Source organism: Bombus pascuorum, chromosome 14 (assembly GCF_905332965.1).
Source record: "Bombus pascuorum chromosome 14, iyBomPasc1.1, whole genome shotgun sequence".
In the NCBI taxonomy this organism is placed as follows: domain Eukaryota; kingdom Metazoa; phylum Arthropoda; class Insecta; order Hymenoptera; family Apidae; genus Bombus; species Bombus pascuorum.
The window spans coordinates 245,122-265,788 of NC_083501.1; the positions used below are offsets into that span (position 1 = coordinate 245,122).

The 20,667-nt window shown below is 32.6% G+C and overlaps 2 protein-coding genes and 2 long non-coding RNA genes across 6 annotated transcripts; 2 read left to right on the forward strand and 2 right to left on the reverse strand.

The window, feature by feature from the left end:
• Nucleotides 1–3,127: 3,127 nt before the first annotated feature.
• Nucleotides 3,128–20,103, forward strand: LOC132914345 (uncharacterized). The gene is made up of 2 exons (XR_009659568.1): nucleotides 3,128–3,391; nucleotides 19,069–20,103. It is a non-coding gene; the product is annotated as an uncharacterized LOC132914345 (long non-coding RNA).
• Nucleotides 5,328–10,094, reverse strand: LOC132914302 (ubiquitin thioesterase trabid). The gene is made up of 8 exons (XM_060973296.1): nucleotides 9,593–10,094; nucleotides 8,092–9,124; nucleotides 7,690–7,971; nucleotides 7,290–7,491; nucleotides 6,871–7,148; nucleotides 6,573–6,802; nucleotides 6,021–6,456; nucleotides 5,328–5,930 (listed from the first exon to the last, which is right to left on the reverse strand). Exons 2-8 carry the CDS (start codon nucleotides 8,799–8,801, stop codon nucleotides 5,852–5,854), a joined length of 2,217 nt encoding a protein of 738 aa, XP_060829279.1. The 5' UTR covers nucleotides 8,802–9,124; nucleotides 9,593–10,094; the 3' UTR covers nucleotides 5,328–5,851.
• LOC132914313 (NADPH-dependent diflavin oxidoreductase 1) lies at nucleotides 10,806–19,071 on the forward strand. Of its 3 annotated transcripts, XM_060973324.1 has the most exons (12): nucleotides 10,806–10,941; nucleotides 11,128–12,591; nucleotides 12,679–12,758; nucleotides 15,358–15,478; nucleotides 15,571–15,652; nucleotides 15,742–15,881; nucleotides 16,074–16,219; nucleotides 16,417–16,502; nucleotides 16,589–16,735; nucleotides 16,812–17,120; nucleotides 17,205–17,407; nucleotides 17,500–19,071. In XM_060973324.1, exons 1-12 carry the CDS (start codon nucleotides 10,862–10,864, stop codon nucleotides 17,633–17,635), a joined length of 2,994 nt encoding a protein of 997 aa, XP_060829307.1. In that variant the 5' UTR covers nucleotides 10,806–10,861; the 3' UTR covers nucleotides 17,636–19,071. The 3 variants fall into 3 exon arrangements, with proteins under 3 accessions (XP_060829307.1, XP_060829306.1, XP_060829305.1); XM_060973322.1 differs by lacking the exons at nucleotides 10,806–10,941; nucleotides 11,128–12,591; nucleotides 12,679–12,758 and adding exons at nucleotides 13,385–13,865; nucleotides 15,013–15,060; XM_060973323.1 differs by lacking the exons at nucleotides 10,806–10,941; nucleotides 11,128–12,591; nucleotides 12,679–12,758 and adding an exon at nucleotides 13,322–13,865.
• Nucleotides 13,044–14,786, reverse strand: LOC132914347 (uncharacterized). The gene is made up of 2 exons (XR_009659571.1): nucleotides 13,959–14,786; nucleotides 13,044–13,391 (listed from the first exon to the last, which is right to left on the reverse strand). It is a non-coding gene; the product is annotated as an uncharacterized LOC132914347 (long non-coding RNA).
• Nucleotides 20,104–20,667: the final 564 nt, after the last annotated feature.

Here is a 20,667-nt window from a genome sequence, read left to right on the forward strand (position 1 = left end):
TTTCGAGCGAATCTGGTGAATTTGTCGCAACTTGGACATCGATTTCCTTCCAAATATAGGCACATCGGTGGAACAAAACGAACAGCGACCGTGAAAAGTGTGCAACGTTGTTTCGCTTTGAAATATTTCGACGAAACTTTGCCAGATACGCGTGACGAGTTTTCAAACTCGATTTTTTCAAACACCAGGTGCCTTTCTTATTTCCTCTTTCATTTCCTTTTCGTTTCATTCGCCTCTTATCTTAAAGCGTATAGAATCTACCAGCCTTCTTCGCTCCAACACACCAAATCGATTCGTCGATCAACATCTTCTAATCTTTTACGAGCAATGAATAACTTCCGACGTAGGCTATTAGCGTATAATAATAAATAATAATATAACGCTAAAAGGGCTAGCGTATTGAAAAAATGTAACTGCGACGATCGTGAGATATCGGGTTTCTTGGCCGCGAGATCCAGATCGAAATCGAGCAAATTATTATTATTAATCGTGGTTTATTAAGAATTTGCGTATCCGTACAATTGGTCGATCGTAGGGAGGACGTATCGACGCGACCTCGTTTATTTTCCAAAATAACTGTGTGCCGCTATTTGATAAATATCGACGAAGAACGAGCCATCTTTTAAAAAGTGTTTTAAAAAGTAAAAGTGGGCCGAGGGCAAGGGCTTAATTATCGCGCTAATTGAACAATCTCGAGCAGCGGTTGATCGAGAGCTTTTAAAAAGAATCATCGTGTGCTGGCCGATCGAAAAACAAAGTAAATCGTTCTATCGGTGAAAAAGAAGAGAGAACGTGAAAGGACGCGATGGGTCGGAGGATCGAGTGGGAAAAGCACTCGGGAATTAGGTCGCCGCGCCGGTGTGAACGATGGGCCATCATTAAAACGACAGTAATTACGAAGGTCTGAGGATCGCTAGGAAACAGCGTTCGAGGAGTGGACCAACGATCGACGAGCATGCAAAGATCGACCGATTCTCAAAGCTTACGTAACGTTGCGGCTTTAATTAAACCGAAGCGACGTATCGCGCTGAACGAAAGAATCGTCGCTTTTTCGCTTGTTTCGCTGGCCACTATCGATAATGAATATCGAATATCCGTTACTAGCAATAAGTAGTGGAATTTAATGCTACGTAGGCGAACTAGGTCGTTGACGACACTTTCGTCAAGTTTTATTTTAATGAAACTACAGACTAATATATATTAGAGAGAGGAAATAAAAAATATTTTCGTCGCAAAGTAAAAAATATATAAAATCAAGACGTTAAATCGATGGATCGATAGAATGACAGATTCCTCTTCTTCAAGCTTTATCATAATCCAGTTTATTAGGTGCTCCTGTATTCGCGCATTACCATTATATAAATTCTATTTACATGCATACTTGTACGGAAATATGACACAAAGGAATCCGCGTCGAGCTTATTCCGTAGAAATTCAAATTGCAAATCTCGTCGAGTAACCACATTTCTTTTCTTTTTTTTTTTTTTTTTTTTTTTCCCTATTAAAGCGACGAGACGCTTGTCGTTTGTCGTAATTTGGTAATTAACCACTCGATAAGGATAATTAAGGGCCGTGACACTTGAGAGGCTCATTCCGTTACAACGTCATAATATCCATACAATATACTATTGCCAATTACGAGTATGACAAAGCGGCGCAAGCATCGAACCGAAGGTAGAGTCGATGTAATTAACGATTCGTGCGTCCGATTCTTAAAAAAAATGTCTAATCGTTTACAGGTTCGGTTGAAGGATTTCTGTGTGTGTGTGTGTGTGTGTGTGCGTGCGTGCGTGTGTACACAGATACATCTTTGCAGCGATATCAAACGCTAAGTTAATTTTCAACAGAGGCTATTCTCCTGAATCGAATTAACGTGTAATTCTTAAGAGAAATCGATTTTAAAGTCCTATACACACAATTTAGGAAGACTTTCGAAAGTTTAAACGATTCCTAAACTTGGCCTTTGAAAGTACGTGAAACGCGATTCGCAATATTGACGTGGCTTTCGCCGTTAATAAGTTCCCGACAATACAGTTTCCAATTGTCCCATTAGTCGTTTCTTATAAAATACTAACGATGAAACGAACCAAAACACGACACAGTCGTGGCTAATGGCTGTACGACAAAAATAGGCAGAACGATGGAAAAATAAGAAAGGAAAGTAAAATATCAAAACAGCCAACAAACGTTTTGCAGCAACAACGACAGGGCAACGATTCACTGCATTTGACATTTGGCTTTGCGTAAGTCGTTGATCGTCTTACGTAAGTACTTACATCGATTAGATTACAACGAGCATGTATCGTGAGATTGTCTTTCTTCGCGGTGATTACGCGCAGTTAATCGAATAATTTTTCGCTAGAACGGTTAAGCACGAGTAACAAAATGTACAACATCGAAAAATCGTTTTGGTCAATAAACGTGCTTACAGACGGTAGTACTGTAATAAAGTCACAGTCAACGGTTCTCGTGACCAAACAGTTTTAATGTGGAATCGTGTGTTTTTTGTAAAAAAAAAAAAAAAAAAGAAAAAGAGAAAAAAAGAAAAGATAAAGAAAGAGAGAAAACGTTTTCCTCGCATCCGAGGATCGACTTGAAAAAATGATTTACTACATATGTACCAGAGATTTCCGAGTCAGATCGTTGATCAAAGACGCTTCACGCGTGTGATCGTCGGGATCCAAGGGCATAAAGCAACGTAAATTTGATTAATCCACCTCGATAATTCTTATTACGGATTTAATAATAGTAATAATAATAGTAATAATAATAATAATAATGATAATAATAATAATAACAACGATAATGATAATAATAATAATGATGATAATGATAATGATAATGATAATGATGATGATAATGATAATAGTAATAGTAATAATGATAATGATGATAGTAATAGTAATAGTAATAGCAATAATAATAATAACATAATACGATATAATATGATAATCGTAGCAATTATAATAATAAATCGTCATTTAGAATTATTGTACATCGATATATTATATATTTAATATAATCTATTTGATATATTCTATATTAATATAAACTTCTATCTCATCTCAATTAAATTCTTAAATCTTTATATTCATTTTTTTTCTTTTATCACCTGCCAAGAGTAAATTCTGGCAACACGAGCGAAAAACACTTACATGTTAACGAGGGGAAAGAAAATACCACCAGAGCGTCTTTTTTTTTCTTCTTGTTGATCTTCTTTTTACATCGTAATTCCACCGTACGTAACGCCGTGTCCCGAGAATCTTTCGTTTCTTCTCACTTGGATAGATCAAAAATAATCACGTACTCTTATCGCTTAAATTCGCGCAAATGAAACCACAATGAGAAAGAGGGAATATATAAAAAAAAAAAAAAAAAAAAAAAGAAGAAAGTAAAGAACGAACGGAAGAAAAGGTACAACAATGACGACAAAATCGTTACTCATTCGACACGGTGTTACTTCGTTAAACATTTGCTTTTTTTATCTTTCTTTCTTTCTTTCTTTCTTTTTTTGCAATTGACTTGTGAAATATTCTTCTTTCTATCCGAACGTTCGTATTCTGCCCTTCGCGCGATAATCACGCAATAATAATTGAATCACATGCTGAGCGTGTGATTAGAAAAAACGACGGTGCTAAAGAGGACTAGAGGCTACATTAGAATTAGTAAAAACGAGACTAAACTTTAAGCGATACCACATGTGTAATAATAACACGTTTTCATAATGAAACGTTATCATTTCCCTCTCACGGTTTTTTGTACTTTTTTGATTAGGGTTCGTTATTTGGCCGAGCTAGTTACCATTAAATCTTTGTCCATTCGCGAATACTTCGTATTACGGTATATGCGTATATACATATACATATACATATACATATACATATACAGTGTATACAATTATGTATTATATACACTCACACACGCCAGGCATATAATTTGGTACTTAAATAGTACTACTTGTTTCTCTTTTCTCATATTCGCCTTTTTCTTTTTAACCTGTTTTATAAAAGTTCTATTTTACTGCTACGTTCGTGGTGACTACGCACCATCCGTTCGATCGACCCACTCGCACAATGTCGCTCCTCTTTTCTTATTATACTTTTATTTCCTTCTTCGCATTCTTCATTCTCGTCTTCGTTTTCTCCTTCGTTTCCTTCTTCTCTTTCTTCCTCGTACATGCGCCGTTAAATCCTCCTTTTTCATTTCCGTTCGCGCAAAAGAAAGTACAGCTTAGTTTGTACTTTGTTTACGTTTACACATACCGGAACCGACCACGAAAAAGCTACAACGGTCCGCTCTGCCTCTAGTCAGACAAAAGTGTCGTTGTAATTCGACTTCGCCGTCTCACTTTTACATTAATATTAACACAGCTCAGAGTTAACAAATGATCGAAGGACGATTACAGAATTATTTTTCCCGCCCTTAGGTTTACTTATCTTTAAAAATCACATGATCCGTACCAGAATCTTCGAGTACTTTCACACGTACGATCAGACAAAGACCAATGATCTTTACAAATATCTACTGTATATTCTTCGTCGAATATCTTTTTTCTCTTTTTTCTCTTTTTACTCCTTTTTCCACAACTAACAAACGAGAAGATCCTTTTATCCTTTATTCCTTTACTTCTTATAAATATAATAACACTGATGCATTTTTCACAAATTTACGTGTCAAAACAACCAAGAAACAAATTATCAATCTTCTATACATCGAGTCTGCTTAATTACAACTTAAACGTGACTTCCTTTTTACCCATTTTATCCATTATGGATTTTAAATCCAAAACATACAATTATTCGTAGATATTTTAACAATGAAATAGAAACCAAATCTTTATCTCTCAAAGTGTTTAACGAGATCAGAAATTGGATCCAGATCTATCGAAACTGACACACAGAGGCAGAAGAATATCTACCATACGTATTTCGAACGTTTATCATTCTCCAACTTCCAACCTACTACCAATTCTTAACTCCAAGAAACTCAGAGAAATTACAATGGAATTGCTAATGTTAAGTGACATGCTGACTGTTGCATTTTCCCCTTTAAATAATGAAAATAAACTTACGCCGATTATACATAAGCGTCAGAAACTAAAAACTCTGTCTCGAGGTTAATATAATTACTTACGGATGACTTTAACGCTATTGGTGGTTATCGAATGACGTTAAGACGTGAATCTGTGATTATATCTGGCATTACGCAGGCTTCGCTATTCGTGAACACGAGTGCAATCGAATGGAGATTAAGGTAGACTTGATGTTTTTGAAGGTAAATTATGACCTTCGTTTGGTCGCTGCACGTTGAAGGAACTCTTATTAATATCAGGGACACAACAGTTTAATAACTTCTAGTTATAAACATATTGTGAAGATTAATATTACATATTTTCGGTAATAGTCAACTTATCAAGAGGGAAAACTAACTCTAATAGAAACGATATTAGCTGTAACAAAAATTTTACTCGTTAACTTACTACTTTGATACCCAGAATCGCACTTTGGCAACGAAACTACTTATTACGCAGTCTCTTGATTAAATAACAATAAAATAATACAGCAACTATTTGTAAAGATGAATAAACATCCGATATAATTAAGTAATACGAATCGATGAAATTTTAGAGACGTTCAGTGGTTTAGTGGTTCAGTGACCGATATTAATGTACAAAGATCATTTGAAAATGATACATTGCCAATGAATGCGTGTGTTATAACATTCATACACTTCTTTCTGCTGTATTCAGAAAGTTGCGAATCTCTGAGATCTTACGTTACGATTAGTTTTCGGCAAATCATAGAAAAAGTCTTCTCGGTTGAATTTCGATAACTTAAAGGATTTCACCTTGTTATTCATCTTCTGTGTCTCCATCGCTACTATAATCTTGTAAAACTGCTGGTCTCAAAAAGGGTGCGTTGTTGGTTTGACTGTAACGACGAAAATTAATTTACATCTATATGTAGACCGAAATCTAAATCGAACGAACGAAATTTAAAGAAAGGAATAAAATTACTCACGCGAGTCTCCGATAATGATTTAACCATTCTTCTAGCATTTGTGCTACTAATAAGGGTCTTTTGTGTAGTTTTTGTTGCGCAACAAGAATACCACCTTCGGTCCTGCATACATCGAGCCATTCCTTTAAAATTGATTCTTCTCGGCCTACTTCTTCTAGACTCAAAAAATGTATTGGTAAGAGTTTATGTTCTCGGTCCATTAAAGGCATGAATGTAGTCTGCATCTGTATTTGCAGCTGTTGAAGTGGACCGTTACCACCGCCCAAACCTACACCACCATGAGATGAAAGAGGTGGTATTCTAGACGATGTGTATGGCTCGATGGGAACTAAAGCCGTGAAATGACCACGTGTATAACCCAAAGCAATAGGTGAGCGAATACAAAATGAAGGTTCCCATAAAAGTGGAAGATAAACACCTTCGAATCTTGCGTAACCTGTATGAAAATATTTCATTTATTTGTTTGTTTGTTTGTTTGTTTGTTTGTTTGTTTGTTTGTTTATGTAATAATCTCATGAATAATACGTTACTTTCGTCGCGATGAATACTTACCTATATCTTCCCCTCTAAAACTTTTAACGTATTTAACGCCATAAACAATAATAGGTCGCCTTAAAATATGGGCTAGAGCAAATACGTGTAACTGCTCTAGAGCACTTCCTGGTTGAGCAGCTGTTGCTAATAAGCTTTCCCAATCTTCTTGCCATTGAGTCTCTTCTAATGTAAAATCCAACATTCTAGATGCTTGAGATGCTTCGTATTCTCTCCATCGGGGGTAAAAACTAAATTAAGAAAAGTACATGTGTTGTAAAACGATATTATAATAAAAATTGACGTAAGAATTGCTTACAATTGACCAGCTTGTTGTAAAGTGTCAGCAAGAGCTCTTCTCAAAGCATTATCTCGATCGAAAACACCCCAAGTAGCTTGCATAGCAGAATCTAATAAACAATCTCCAGCGGATCTATTCCAAAGTGCATGTAAACGACTTCCTAAACGTTCGGTAATTTCTAAAGACCAATTCAATGCTGGTGGTTCCCCACCACCACCTTCTAATTGCTGTTGAGCTTCTTTATCCAATAACTCTTCCAACATCTGTTCTTGCACTATACTTGGTAAATCTTCAACCTAATAAGTAATTTTCTCCTTAAATATTATTTATTTAACCTACGTTACATCTAAGGATCGATATCTTTAACAGACTAATATCTCTAATATCCCATAATATCCCGTAATGTCCCAAAGAAAGAATTATAATGTTATAGTAACCTCAGCAGGCAAAGCAAATGTGGCTATATCGGTGACAAAATAACATGGGAAAGAACCCTTGCGTAACCGGATACTATTAGTGACATGTCTGCGAATTTGAGCAGCCAAATCTGGTGCAACATAACTTGGTACTCTTTTTACTCCGGATCCAGAACCCTCGATTTGTGATAATAATGTCGCTAGTATATCCTCTCTTTGAAATCTGTCAAAAGTATAATAAAATTCTGTAAAGAACAATTTGGAGACTGTGTCTTTCTCAATGATAGTTGATTTACTTTGCTACACGTGTAATGAACAAGTTGAAACATCGCCAAACAATATATACGCTCATGTAATTATATAAAATAAGCTAAAATAGCTTCATAAAGAAATCCTTTGTCAAAAATTACTTCCCACAGACCTAATAGCTAAATGTACTAAGGTATGTCCAACATCAAAAGCACTACTTCTATTTAGAAGCAGAACTTCTGAATGCGTCAATTGACGAGCAGGATCACCACCACTTGCCAAATAAGCTTCAACAGGAGCATTGTCACCTTCCACAATGCCAAGACACGCATTTAACCAGCACCAATCAGTATGACGCCTTAACTGTTTTAGTCTACGCTCATAGTCACAATTATTAGGGGATTGAGGAGTTGACAAATTGTCATTTCTGCTATCAGGATATCTATGTGAATTCCTACAATATAAGAGAACTTATAATAAACTCGAATATTCGTCGCTATTATCTCGCTAATTCTACCAATCAAATTCTGATTAATAGTCGATCATTCTCAACAAATGTAAAAAACAAATTTACCTTCGTCCCACGGCCAAATTCTCATCCCTCTGGGTTTGATGAATATAAGGTGCATGAGGCGGAGAAGGTAAGTTACGCTGGCTATGATCTCTTTCTGGGCTTGGTAAAATAATACCCATGTTATTGGTTGTTCTGTCTCTTCTATCTTTTTCTTTAGGATTACCACACATCACACACTTTGTGGCTTTTGGCCAATTTTCATAAGTACACACAAGACAAGACCACTTCTCGGGATGTAAATTTGCTTGTAAGTTATAATATCTTTCTGGGTGTAAGTTTATTGGAGGAGGATTCGATCCTGAGTTTGGTGGTGGATCTCCTAGCCTAAGAGGTGCTAGGTGTTCATGCAAATTCGAGGCTACGGAGTGTATTGACTGATTGAGACCTGTAGGTTTCCTATTTCCACACTGAACACAACGTGTGGTATTTTGATAATTAAGATAGGTACACATTGCACAAGACCACTTTCCCAATGGTACATTTTGACAACTAAGATTGTAAGAATCTGTTGGACTTAAATGAGTTACTGGACCAGATGCGACGTTCGATCCAGACCTTTGTGGGCTTGGATCTCGTAGGCGGTAAATATCCTCCCCTAATAAAGGCTTGGCACCTCTGCACATTGTGCATTTCAATGATGAAGGCCAATTCTCATATGTACAATATTCACATGTCCATTTTGACTCCTGTTCTTCAAGCCTGCTATTCATTTTCTCTATATGGCCCTTTATTGTGTGAATATTATTGTCTTTAATGCATAGACAATGTGACGTTCATACGCTACTTAAAAATATTTATAAAGCATAAATGTGGTGTCAAAAGTTACATTAAATACTTGTTAAATCGTTATTGCATGTAATAAAATTTTTCATATTTTGTGTCATAAAATGTGACGCAAAGATAATTTCCATAAATATTAGTGATATTATGTACTTGTCATAAAATGAAGTTCATGTCATGTGGTAAACATGTTGATCGTATGTAGGAAAATAAAAGCTGCCACAGTAATGTAAATGTAGACAGCTACCAAAATCTGCAAAGAAAAAAAGAAAAGGTATGACTAATGAAGAAAATAACATGACGTGTATAAAAAAATGTATATAACATTAAACAAAAGCAAGCATTGTCAACTTTATTAACAAAGATAATTTTGTAACCTTAACAAAAGGATACACATCCGCAAAATAATATAAGGTAAGAAAAAATTCACTAAGAGCTCCTTTATTTACATTGGATAGACATTAATCACATGCAAATAATGTATATGTTGAGAGTAATGACAATGTGCGAACGAATGTTTCTAGGGAAGCGTGACATTGAACTCGTTGGTGAAGCTAAACGTTTCAATACCAAAACGCGGTAAACCGTAATCGAAGTTTAAAATGTGACTGACCTCTGTGAGCTTTTATGTCGTGCAAGCGTCGCGTCAAGGATAAATGTGAATGCAATATCCGGAACAAAGCAAAGCTTATAACACGTGGTAGATCGGAATTGGGGCTACCTGGCGAAAGTCGAGCCTGGTGTCCCGAAAGTTGGTGTCACGCGCGAATAAGCTCCATCGAAGTACTATGCATCGGTCGATCGCTGCGAAAGTGACGTGAGGATAGTCGTTGATCCGCAGGAATCACACACTGCGGCCAGCAGCCCACTTTAATTGCATTTAAACAATAGAAAAGGTTAAGACGCACAGTCGCGCGATAAATTTTTCGCAAGGACGAAAGCCCGCGTCTTCTCTATTTGCGTTAAAATCCAAGTACAATCTTCTTCCCCACCGACGAAGACCCGAGGCACGTCACTCGTCGAACGGGTGAAACGCGACGAGTGAAACGAAACGAGAAACCTTTCTCTGCACTCACTCACTCCTCCAAAACAGATGCGCTATCTTTCTCGCGGCTGCACTTTGCGCCTCTTTTCTTTTTACAAATCGAACGCAGTCATGATGTTTTCTTACGATACTGGCATGCAAAACTGCGGACTTCGTTGAGAAAATAGGTTTTGACAATCATTCGCAAACAGATGTCAGTACTACCAACGTCACTTCATCTGCAAAAACTCGACATTTCACGTAGTTACGTCACGCGGTTCATCCATGGGCATCCTAACCACAACCCGCTCATTTCTCTCAAATTGACCCGTTCGCGAAGGTGATTAACACATGTACGCGAATAATTTCCTCGTAAAATATCACAAATAGTTCCGAATATTTTCTATTATGGTTATACTGATAATATCATGTCGGCTTCCGGTTTTTAAGACGCGCTACGATTCTTTCTTTCTTTCTTTCGTTTTTGGATCTTGTACCGATTTCAAAGCGTTCTATTACCCTTCTGACGTATAAAAATATGTAAATTCGCCGAGATATAAATATTGTAGAAGCAATCGCTGAGTGGCATAATTATGGTATATAATAGTCATAATAAACCATTCGTTCACGCAATGCACACGGGAAGCTATTTTTTATTTATAAATATCCTGGGCTAAGCGCCAAATGGGGCTTAGCCTAGACACCTATCCTTGACATTTGATTAAGTAAGACCATTACCATATGCGAAATACATTTAACGCAGAGAAAAACAATTATATTTGCTTTTTACAGTTTACATACCCCGTTCGTGAAACTTACGTTTCTCCAGATATCGTCTGCTAAACGACCAATGACGTCACGATGTAACAGCTGAAAATTGGTAACATAGCGGTATCTCGTGCCACGATACAACTCTTTTTCTATCAGAAGACTTACGCCCGAAATTTTTTTACGACAAAGAACATTATGAGAATCACGATATTGTACGGTAGTGAGACAGGTACTGCACAAGATGTGGCTGAACAAATTTGGAAAACTGCCAAAAGGTTTTGTTATTGTCCTTCCCTCTATTGTATAGATATAGATATATGTATATTGTTTCGCAATTAGGAAGTTTGAAATCATTAATTAGCATTAAGAACTTCATCAATGTTATTTTATAATATAATTACTGATGCTAATATTAAGAATACAATATCTTTTACAAAAGTATCTTTTCGATTTTATTTCAGAAAGGGCCTGGAAACCAGTGTCTTTGCAATGAATGATTATAATGTTCAAAATCTTGATACGGAAAAAATGATAGTGTTTGTGGTCGCAACCACAGGCCAAGGAGATCCTCCTAATAATATGAGACAATTCTGGAGACTTCTATTACGAAAAAGTCTCCCAACAACATTGCTTTCCAATGTAAAATATGGAATATTAGGCTTAGGTGACAGTTCCTATCAAAAATTTAATTTCGCAGCAAAAAAACTAAACAGAAGATTAATGCAACTAGGTGCAAAGGAACTGTTACCTATTGGGCTAGCAGATGATCAACATGATTTAGGAATTGATGCTGTTGTTGATTCTTGGCTAGAAGAAATGTGGATGAAAGTCGGAAATACATTTAATATTTCCATAATAGATTTGATTAATAATGAAAATAACATAATTGAGAGATTTCATATATCAGAGATAGACAAAAATTCCATGAATAATGAATATTGTTCAGTTCGTGATATTTTCATGAAAGAAGTATTTACAAATAATGAAGTGAAAGTGGGTACAATAATTGAAAATGTAAGAACTACTGCAGAAGATCATTTTCAGGATGTTAGATTAATTAAATTTAGATCAGATAACATTAATTACCAACCTGGAGACATAGTGTATGTTAGACCCAAGAATTCTCAAGAACAGATTGAAAAATTTTTTGATGTATTAAATGACAATAATGTGCAATTAACTCCGGATATGTTAATTCAAGTAACTGAAAAAGAAATTAAAGTACCTAATGTTCTAAACCAAATTCTAACTTTATACCAAATTGTAGAGCAGTATTGGGATTTAAGCTTTAAGCCACGCAGATCTACGATGCAACTGTTATCTCTTATCAGTGAAAATGAATTAGAGAAGGACAAGTTAGATGAATTTACAACAGCAAGTGGTCAAGAAGAACTATATAATTACATCAATAGGCCAAGAAGAACTATTTTAGAGTTACTAGCAGACTTTCCACATACAACTAGTAAATTAAATGTAAAATTATTATTTGAAATTATGTCTCCCATAAAGCCTCGTGCATTTAGCATAGCTTCAAGTTTAAGGATTACTGAAAATGAAATTCATCTCTTAGTAGCAGTAGTAAAGTATAGAACAAAACTACTAAAGCCAAGATATGGATTGTGTTCTAATTGGTTGGCGAGTTTGAAAAAGAAAGACAAGATAATATTTTGGATACAGAAAGGAACATTTAAATTTGAGTACAATAAGCCAATGATATTCGTCGGTCCTGGAACAGGAATTGCACCGTTTCGTTCGGCTATATTAGATAAATCTGTATTGGATGATAATTTAAATGATTGTGTCCTCTTTTTTGGCTGTAGAAACAAGAAAAAAGATTACCATTGTAAAGATGATTTTGAATATTTATCACTGCAAAAAGGTTTAAATTTATTCTGTGCGTTTTCCCGAGATCAAGAGCATAAAATGTAAGTAAATACTCTTTAAATATGTAAATTGTTCACTTAAATGTGTCACTTGTACCTTATGTAACTAAATTTTTGTTAATATCTTAGATATGTACAACATGTTATACGTAGTCAGAAGCAACTTTGTTGGGAATTTCTTAGTAGAAATGGTAACATTTACCTAGCAGGCAATTCTAAAAATATGCCAAATTGTGTTCGTGAAGAATTTGTTGATTTAATCAAACAAATGACAAAATCGACTGAAGAAGAAGCAGAAAATTTTGTTAAACGTTTAGAAAATGAAGATCGGTATCAAGTTGAAACTTGGGGTTAATAAAAGATTTTCAAAAAAATTAATCATGGCTGCTATTTTAAATATTACACATATAAAAATGCGATAGTATGTGTCGAAAGCATTTAAAAATAGAACTTTATAACTTTATGTTTGGATGTATAAAATGGAAACTATGGTATCATTTTGTTCCTTTTTATTCATGTAAATATAAAAAATTTTTAATTTTAGATATAGAGTAGATTAGCAATATTTAAAAAAAAAAAGAGGTATCTCACATACAAAAATATCCAATGAAATACCGATATAAATATGTACAATAATGTACATGTATCAGTCAAGGAGAACTAATTGTCTTACATTAATCTTGCCAATTGCGTCCATCATGTTAGATTTTTTCTGTTTGTTCATTTGAATGTTATAGATGTGCGCGCGTATCACAATATCTTGAACTAGTTCGTGGTTATTCCTGAATCTCCGCGCAGCGTGGAGCTCGCTTGACGAACTCTAACCCCTATCTTATCTTAACCTATAAAAAATAAAGCAGAAAGATGGTATGTCTTGCACATTGGGGAGCAGTTCTATTCATAACTTTGAAGCCTTAACTATCGAATATGCAGTGATCCCGACACTAAACTCGTAAAGTATTTTCGTCAGACACGGAATTCCACAGAAATTGGGAGAACTCTGCAAATGTCAATTAAATACTTCCTCGCAATTCAAGTTTTCCAATGATTATTTGAATTCTGAATATCCGTCTATCTGGCAAAAGCGGAACCGTATTCAGACGAAACAATTGTCGCAGATTTATCTCCACCCTAACACCCTTCACTAACACGTGAAGTATATTAACCCTCAATATCGCAACAGCTCTTAATTTAATTTAATCTTACAAACTGTGAAAAAATGGCGGGTAGTTACACGAAGAAGGAATTTAGTGTGGGCCCCGAGGAACAAACTTTGTTAAAAGATTCGAATGGAACACGCATTGTGCCCGCCAAAGGTATATACTAATGCCTTTCTCTATCGCTTCATTTTTCTTCACACTTTCGAACGTTAGTCGTTTCAGCCTTACTACTATATTTTGAATACTTACAGCTTTACCCTTCTTACAAACGTGCACCTTCCTTTCTTTTTATTTTTATCGCATATATTCCACTAAACCGGTCTCTCGACGGTGAAGATTCATAAAATCCACTGTGATTTTAGATTCATCCTTAAAAAGACACTCTATTATGAAATGTTAAGTATTATTTTTACATGTTATATATATTTAAATAGTAATTATTATCGAATATTATTATATGATGATTACATTAGAATCACTTGATACTGTATCCTTTTTATTTTTTTACATATTTAACTGATATATTTAATTTAATTTATCAATTTTATTAAAAAAGTAATATAAAAACGTTCATTTTTCTAAGTATATACAGCATCTGAAATTTATACGTGATTTTCTGTTAAAATTTCATTGTAAAATATTATCTTTAGCTTTTGACCTTTCTACTATTGTGCTTTGCATAGATAACTAACTTTGAAAAAAAAAATGTAGGAAAAAATGACAGAAAATAAACACAAAGGCGTGTTTCTTTCTAATTATCTTTCTATCGTAAGCAAAACTTTGTACATGCATATTGAGATAAGTGAAATGAAATAATGCAAATTCCTATGTTCTAAATAATTCTCTACAATAATTTTTACGATGCTTTAAAATGCATATTATTAAATTGCATTATGAAAGAAGTATACTGTATGCATATTATATGTACAAAGGTGTCATGTTTTATACAGAACATTATTTTTTTGCTGACACACTAAATGTAAACATATCTTAGATCTAAGAAACAGAAATGAATATGTTATGAATGACATATTATAAAATAACATGTATATATATATATATATTTGGTTTTGTGTTATTATCATAATTATCATTAGTTAATCAGTTAATATTATAATTACATCTTAATAATTGACACCATGTGCCCGATATGTTTTTAATTAGATATTCAATTGCATAATTTTATGGCAATTGTTGCTATTCTATAGTGTGCTTATAGCATGATCTTATGTATGTTATACAGGGGTATAATTTAAGCAGATATGGATTACAAGTAAAATAAACTTTATATCAATGTTCCCAGGTTACATTAAATCTTCTTATAACACTTTTAAAGATCGTGTACCAGCTGGTAATTACATGTTTTATTTTTTGCAAAATATAAACATAATATTTATGCGATTAAGATTAATGCTGTTATATATTCTTTTTATCCTCTGTGCTACATAAATCTAAGATACAAATATAAAATCATACGAGTGTGTAACGTACATATCAAGTGTTTGTATCATGATCACTAAATTAATAAATTGCTTTAAATTGGAGCATTAGTAAAGTGTTCTAAAGATAGCTCTAACTGCAGTATCATTAAATTTATATGTATATGTGTTTTCCAAATCATATTGTGAAACTAGATCTTTTATTGTAGGCACTGAGCCTGTTCGTCTTTCTCCTGGTTGGGAAGGTACAGGCAGACCTGATGATGAATTAAATTTTAGAGGAGTTACAATGGATCAAGCAGACCTTGAATTAAATCCTCCTAAAGATAGGTATGTATATAAATAAAATGTCATACTTTCAATGTTATTTATTATAATTTACTAAAAATTTTAATTCTAATTGCTAATTTATATAATTTTAGATTAAACATAGTATTCTGCATAATGATACTACACGGAATTGGTGTCTTAATGCCATGGAATATGTTCATAACAGCAAAAAATGTATGACTCTTTAAAGCATATTTTTTCACTTTTTTATCACTAATTTTACATAGATTATACATTTTTAATGAAATTCATTATTCTTCTAGTATTTTGTTAATTACAAATTGTCTGAAGAGTATACAGGAATTCAATCAAACTATGCCACGAATTTTCTTGCATACTTAGGATTTGCAGCACAAATACCAAATCTACTATTTAATTGGTTAAATGTATTTATGCAATTTGGGTGTGTATATTCTGTATAATTTCAAATTAATGTCTTATATACGTGTTATCTTTTAATATTTCTGAAAAACATATTCTCTAGAGCATTTTCATTGTATATGTATATGATAGTCTTTATCATCATGCGATAATCTACAGATACTTAATAAGAATCGAGTATCTGTATTTAAAGACAATTTTTTAATTCTTTTAGTGGCAATTTGACAACACGTATAGTATGGGGCATCTTCATACAAGTTTTAATATTTGTATGTACCGTTATTTTGGCAATGACTGATAGCTCTGGTTGGCCAGGTGTCTTTTTCTGGATTACCATGATTTCTGTTATTATATTAAACAGTAAGATAAAATTATTTTTGCAGAAATTCCAAAATAACAGTCATTTATATGTTGTAAATAAATTATATTTATATTTTGCAATTAGAGAGTACATTGTTTTTAAATTATAATCCACTTTTTTACTTAGCGTCAAATGTACTTTCTAAGAACATTCACATCCACATAGTACTAATTTTTATTTATGAAACACCTTTCAGCTGCTAATGGAATTTACCAAAACTCTGTGTTTGGTATGGTGGCTAAGTTACCCACAAAGTACACAGGAGCTGTTATCTTAGGCTCGGTAAACACCGACTTGTACAGTTTTGTGATATAAAACTTCATGTAATATGTACATATTCAACTATATTACTCTTATGTTACTTTCAGAATATAAGTGGAGCATTTACAGCAATGATTAACTTTCTTGCTCAGTATATGACACCAAATCCTCGGACTGCGGCAATATATTACTTTATAACTGCTCTATTTATTCTTCTTGCATGCTTTGATACTTATTTTGCACTTCCGATAAATGTAAGAAATACAATTTTCTTATCAATTTTATTATAGATTAAGTATAATGTTTTACATGAATTGTTATTGATTGTAGAGATTTTACCGATATCGCGAATTATTACATCAGAAAGGAATAAATAAAAGGCAATTAGAAAATAATGCAAGAGACAAACATAACACACCGCCATACTGGAAAATATTTAAACAATGTTTTCCTCAGTGCTTCAACACATTTTTCATATTTTTCGTAACTCTTTCTCTATTTCCATCTGTTCAATCTGACATTGTTCGTTCGGATCCTAATTTTATAGTTTCATCAAATTATTACAGTACTGTTATGTGTTTTCTCACGTTCAACGTTACTGCTCTTATTGGTAGCTCAATCGCATCGTTGGTTCAGTGGGTGAGTAAATTTTTTAATCGAAATTCATTAAGTAATAAATGCAAAAACTAATTTTTAAATCATTATTTTTTTTTTTCTTTGCAGCCTAGTAAAAAGTACTTAATAATACCAGTTCTTTTACGTATTTTGTATATACCACTGTTTTTATTCTGTAATTACAAACCAAATGGTGTTTCAAGAATATTACCAGTGTACATTAGTAATGACTGGATTTATTTTCTAATTGCTGTTACAATGGGAATAAGTAGTGGCTATTTTTCCTCTTTATCGATGATGTATTGTCCGAGGTGAGATTTATACAGTAAGAAAAAATAAAATCTTTTTCCATTTTTTTAATATTTAATATTAAAACATATTAGAGAGCGAATTTTTATTTTAGAATGGTAGATTCTGAATATATGGCAACAGCTGGTATGTTTGGGGCAGCATCATTAATCACAGGGCTCTTTACTGGAATATTATTTTCTATGGTTATGCCCATCTTGGTAGCAAATATATCATTTGAATTATCTTAATACATACAACATTCAATAATAAAATGTTAATCCATGTTTAAAGACATTCACTTGATAGAAAAATCAAAAGAAGATGAGCACAAGGAAAAGAATAAGATGAAAGTTCATCAATATAAAGTTCAATTTAATTTTGACATTACTCTGTTTATGATATTAAGAGAATTCAATAGATTTCTCTGCACTTAATGACGAAGCTGAAAATTTTGATGTTATAAGATGATCTGGCAAAGTAAGATGTTAATAATTTTTATTTGTTTGTTTCATACTTCTTTAAAATGCTATGAATCTTTTTGTTACAATATAAAAAAGGAAAAAAAGGAAAAGAAATACAAGCATTAAACAATACCTCAAAGAATCGAATTTGTATTGTTGAAAACAAATATTTCATAATGGAATATTTAAAATCTGAAAAAAAAAAAAAAAAAATGATATAGATCTCTGTTATTACATCAAGTTCATAGTTGTGAGATTGATATTTAATCACTGCCCTAATGCAACTATTAATACTAAATTGGACCAATAAGCCTTAATATCCATATATTATTAAGTTTTTCACATGCATCAGTTAACTCGAAGCCGCTAAAATAAGCACATAAAAGACCTGTACAATTAATAATTGTTATTTACATAGACCAAATTTATAATAAGACTGTGGTTTGTAAACTTTTCATACTAACAATTTAACAAAATTTAGGACTGAGCTGTATCCTATTTAGAAAACGAAGATGTTAAAATGGAAAATGATTTTCTTCTTTGTTAAATGTTTAGTAATGTGCTGATTATAGCGAATAATTAAAAATATTTACCATGTTGAAACACATACATATGCATTTAAAGAGCATATTCAAATATTTTTTCCAACGTACATAAATGTTTTGCACAGGGTAGCTTTTCATAATTTTTAATCATTCATTTTCAATTGTTTTATTATATTTTGTATGTTTACACTCTGATTTTCAGTAATAGGTTGTTTTATATATATCTTTACAAACGTTATTATAAGATACATTTGTAAGTATATTTGTATTACAAACACATTTTGTGTTTTATATGATTTTAGTATTAGTTTTATATAACAACTCTTTTTTATTAAAATATTAGAAAATTAGTATTTGTCTTTTCAAATAACTCAAAATGTTCTACAAAACGGGAATAACTTGGAAATGATATATATATATATATAACGTTAGTCTCGATAAAATTCAAGACAATAATATGCGTTTGTTTCATTTACTTTGTTTTGTATTTCTAATTATTACTCTTTTTTTTACCATGTTTTATGTAATATCTTGTGTGTACTATGCTTTTTGTTTAATCAACATACTGTATATTAAAAAAAGGGCTAAGGTAATGTGTAAAATTGAAATATCATAATGTCTAACAAATTTACTAAGACTCTAATATAATATTTATTTCATATACTTACGAAAAAGAAATAGGTCATAGCATAAGTAACGCCGCGTTTTGACTCTAACTTTCAATGAGAAAAATTAATACTTCCGTTTAATCATCGATGTATGCATTTACCTACTATTTCCTTAGCAGTCTAAGGAGGTTCTACTTCAATCACAGCCTTTAATGTTTCGACTTCGAACGTTACTTTTCGGCCGGACCTGTGTTCATTAGAAAATTCAAAAACGCCGTACGAAAATTTCTGAAACCAGTTTTGACATTTTCTCACATTTAAAACGTATTCACCGTATACTTTACAAACGCTTTTAACAGTATCCTTAGTCGCACTGCCTTTTTTAAGTTTGCATAGCGTGCAATGCTGCAAATGGTTTTCGCTGACATTCATCTTATAACTTCCTTTAATGTGAAAGATATCGATCTAATTGTTTCAATAATCAGAGAAAAACAGAGGGAGAAGTTCCTATAAAAACATCTCAGCGAAACATGATACGCATGTTTATCTAAAGTAAGATAAGAAACGATATTACTTATGATATGACCTACTATTTATTTACATCTAAACGAAGTGCTGCATATTTTACATTGAGTGGAAAGACGCGTTCTCTTATTATTACTTTATAATGTATACTACTTTATTATTTATTGTTTATTCTTATTTATAATAAATGTGAAGTTATTATTTGACAAAATTAAAAATATAGTTACTTTCAATAGATTTTATTACATATATTAACTCATATGTACATATGTGTACATATGTTTGTTATTATCTTTATAACAAAAAAAAAAAAAAAAGTATACATCATTAAGTATGAACTTCTGTTTTGGTACAGTTAGTAAAATCTGTAAATACTAAGTGCTTCTACATGTAATAACATGTGGCAATTATAAATCTGCATTTTTATTGTATACACCATCTTGTAAGCTATACTGTTTTACTGTTTATAATACTGTTTATGCTCTATTTCTATCAATTCACACATACAATTATAACTAATATTCCTATACACTTTCAAATTATGCTCAGCTAAATTATCAGAACCATATATATATATGGTTCTATATATATATATAAACAAATCTTGCTAATGGTAAACTCTTAAATTACCTCAAATATTGTACCCCAGGTTGACCACAAATTTTATTCTAAAATATAGAATCCGAATTCCTAGAAGGACAATCCTCTGCATAAAGCAATTCAGACAATAAATTATAAATAAAATTCAATAAAACCAATGATTGGAAAATCATTGAACTTAAAGCTGGTAGAGCGTAGAAAGGATATTTTTATATCAATTAACTCGTGGACATATTTCATCTAAAATTGCTTAATGCATATCATTAGGTAGATTAGACTTTCTTCATTAAGATATACAATACAATTATTCACTTTAAAAAGTATTTGAATGGTGGTACATCTGTTTTTTTACATGAAAAAGAAACAACAAAAAATTGTATAGCAAAGTAGGAGCCAGAATACATCAATGTTACAACATAAATCTTACCATTATTATGGTAAAATTTTTGGGCATGCAAAGTATAAATATAAATATGTATCATTGTAATATATACTTACAAAGTTCAAACATTACGAAAAATGCGTCTTGAAACGTAGATTT

What these genes read in the sequence shown, in the direction of transcription:
- LOC132914302 (XM_060973296.1), bottom strand. Translation starts at nt 8,801, where the DNA reads ATGAATAGCAGGCTTGAAGAACAGGAGTCAAAATGGACATGTGAATAT. An exon ending in CATTTGCTTTGCCTGCTGAG is followed by an intron (nt 7,149 to 7,289) that starts GTTACTATAACA and finishes ATTACTTATTAG; the next exon opens with GTTGAAGATTTACCAAGTAT. An exon ending in AATCATTATCGGAGACTCGC is followed by an intron (nt 5,931 to 6,020) that starts GTGAGTAATTTT and finishes TCGTCGTTACAG; the next exon opens with TCAAACCAACAACGCACCCT.
- LOC132914313 (XM_060973324.1), top strand. Translation starts at nt 10,862, where the DNA reads ATGAGAATCACGATATTGTACGGTAGTGAGACAGGTACTGCACAAGAT. An exon ending in TGGTAACATTTACCTAGCAG is followed by an intron (nt 12,759 to 15,357) that starts GCAATTCTAAAA and finishes CTTTTATTGTAG; the next exon opens with GCACTGAGCCTGTTCGTCTT. An exon ending in TTCTGTTATTATATTAAACA is followed by an intron (nt 16,220 to 16,416) that starts GTAAGATAAAAT and finishes AACACCTTTCAG; the next exon opens with CTGCTAATGGAATTTACCAA.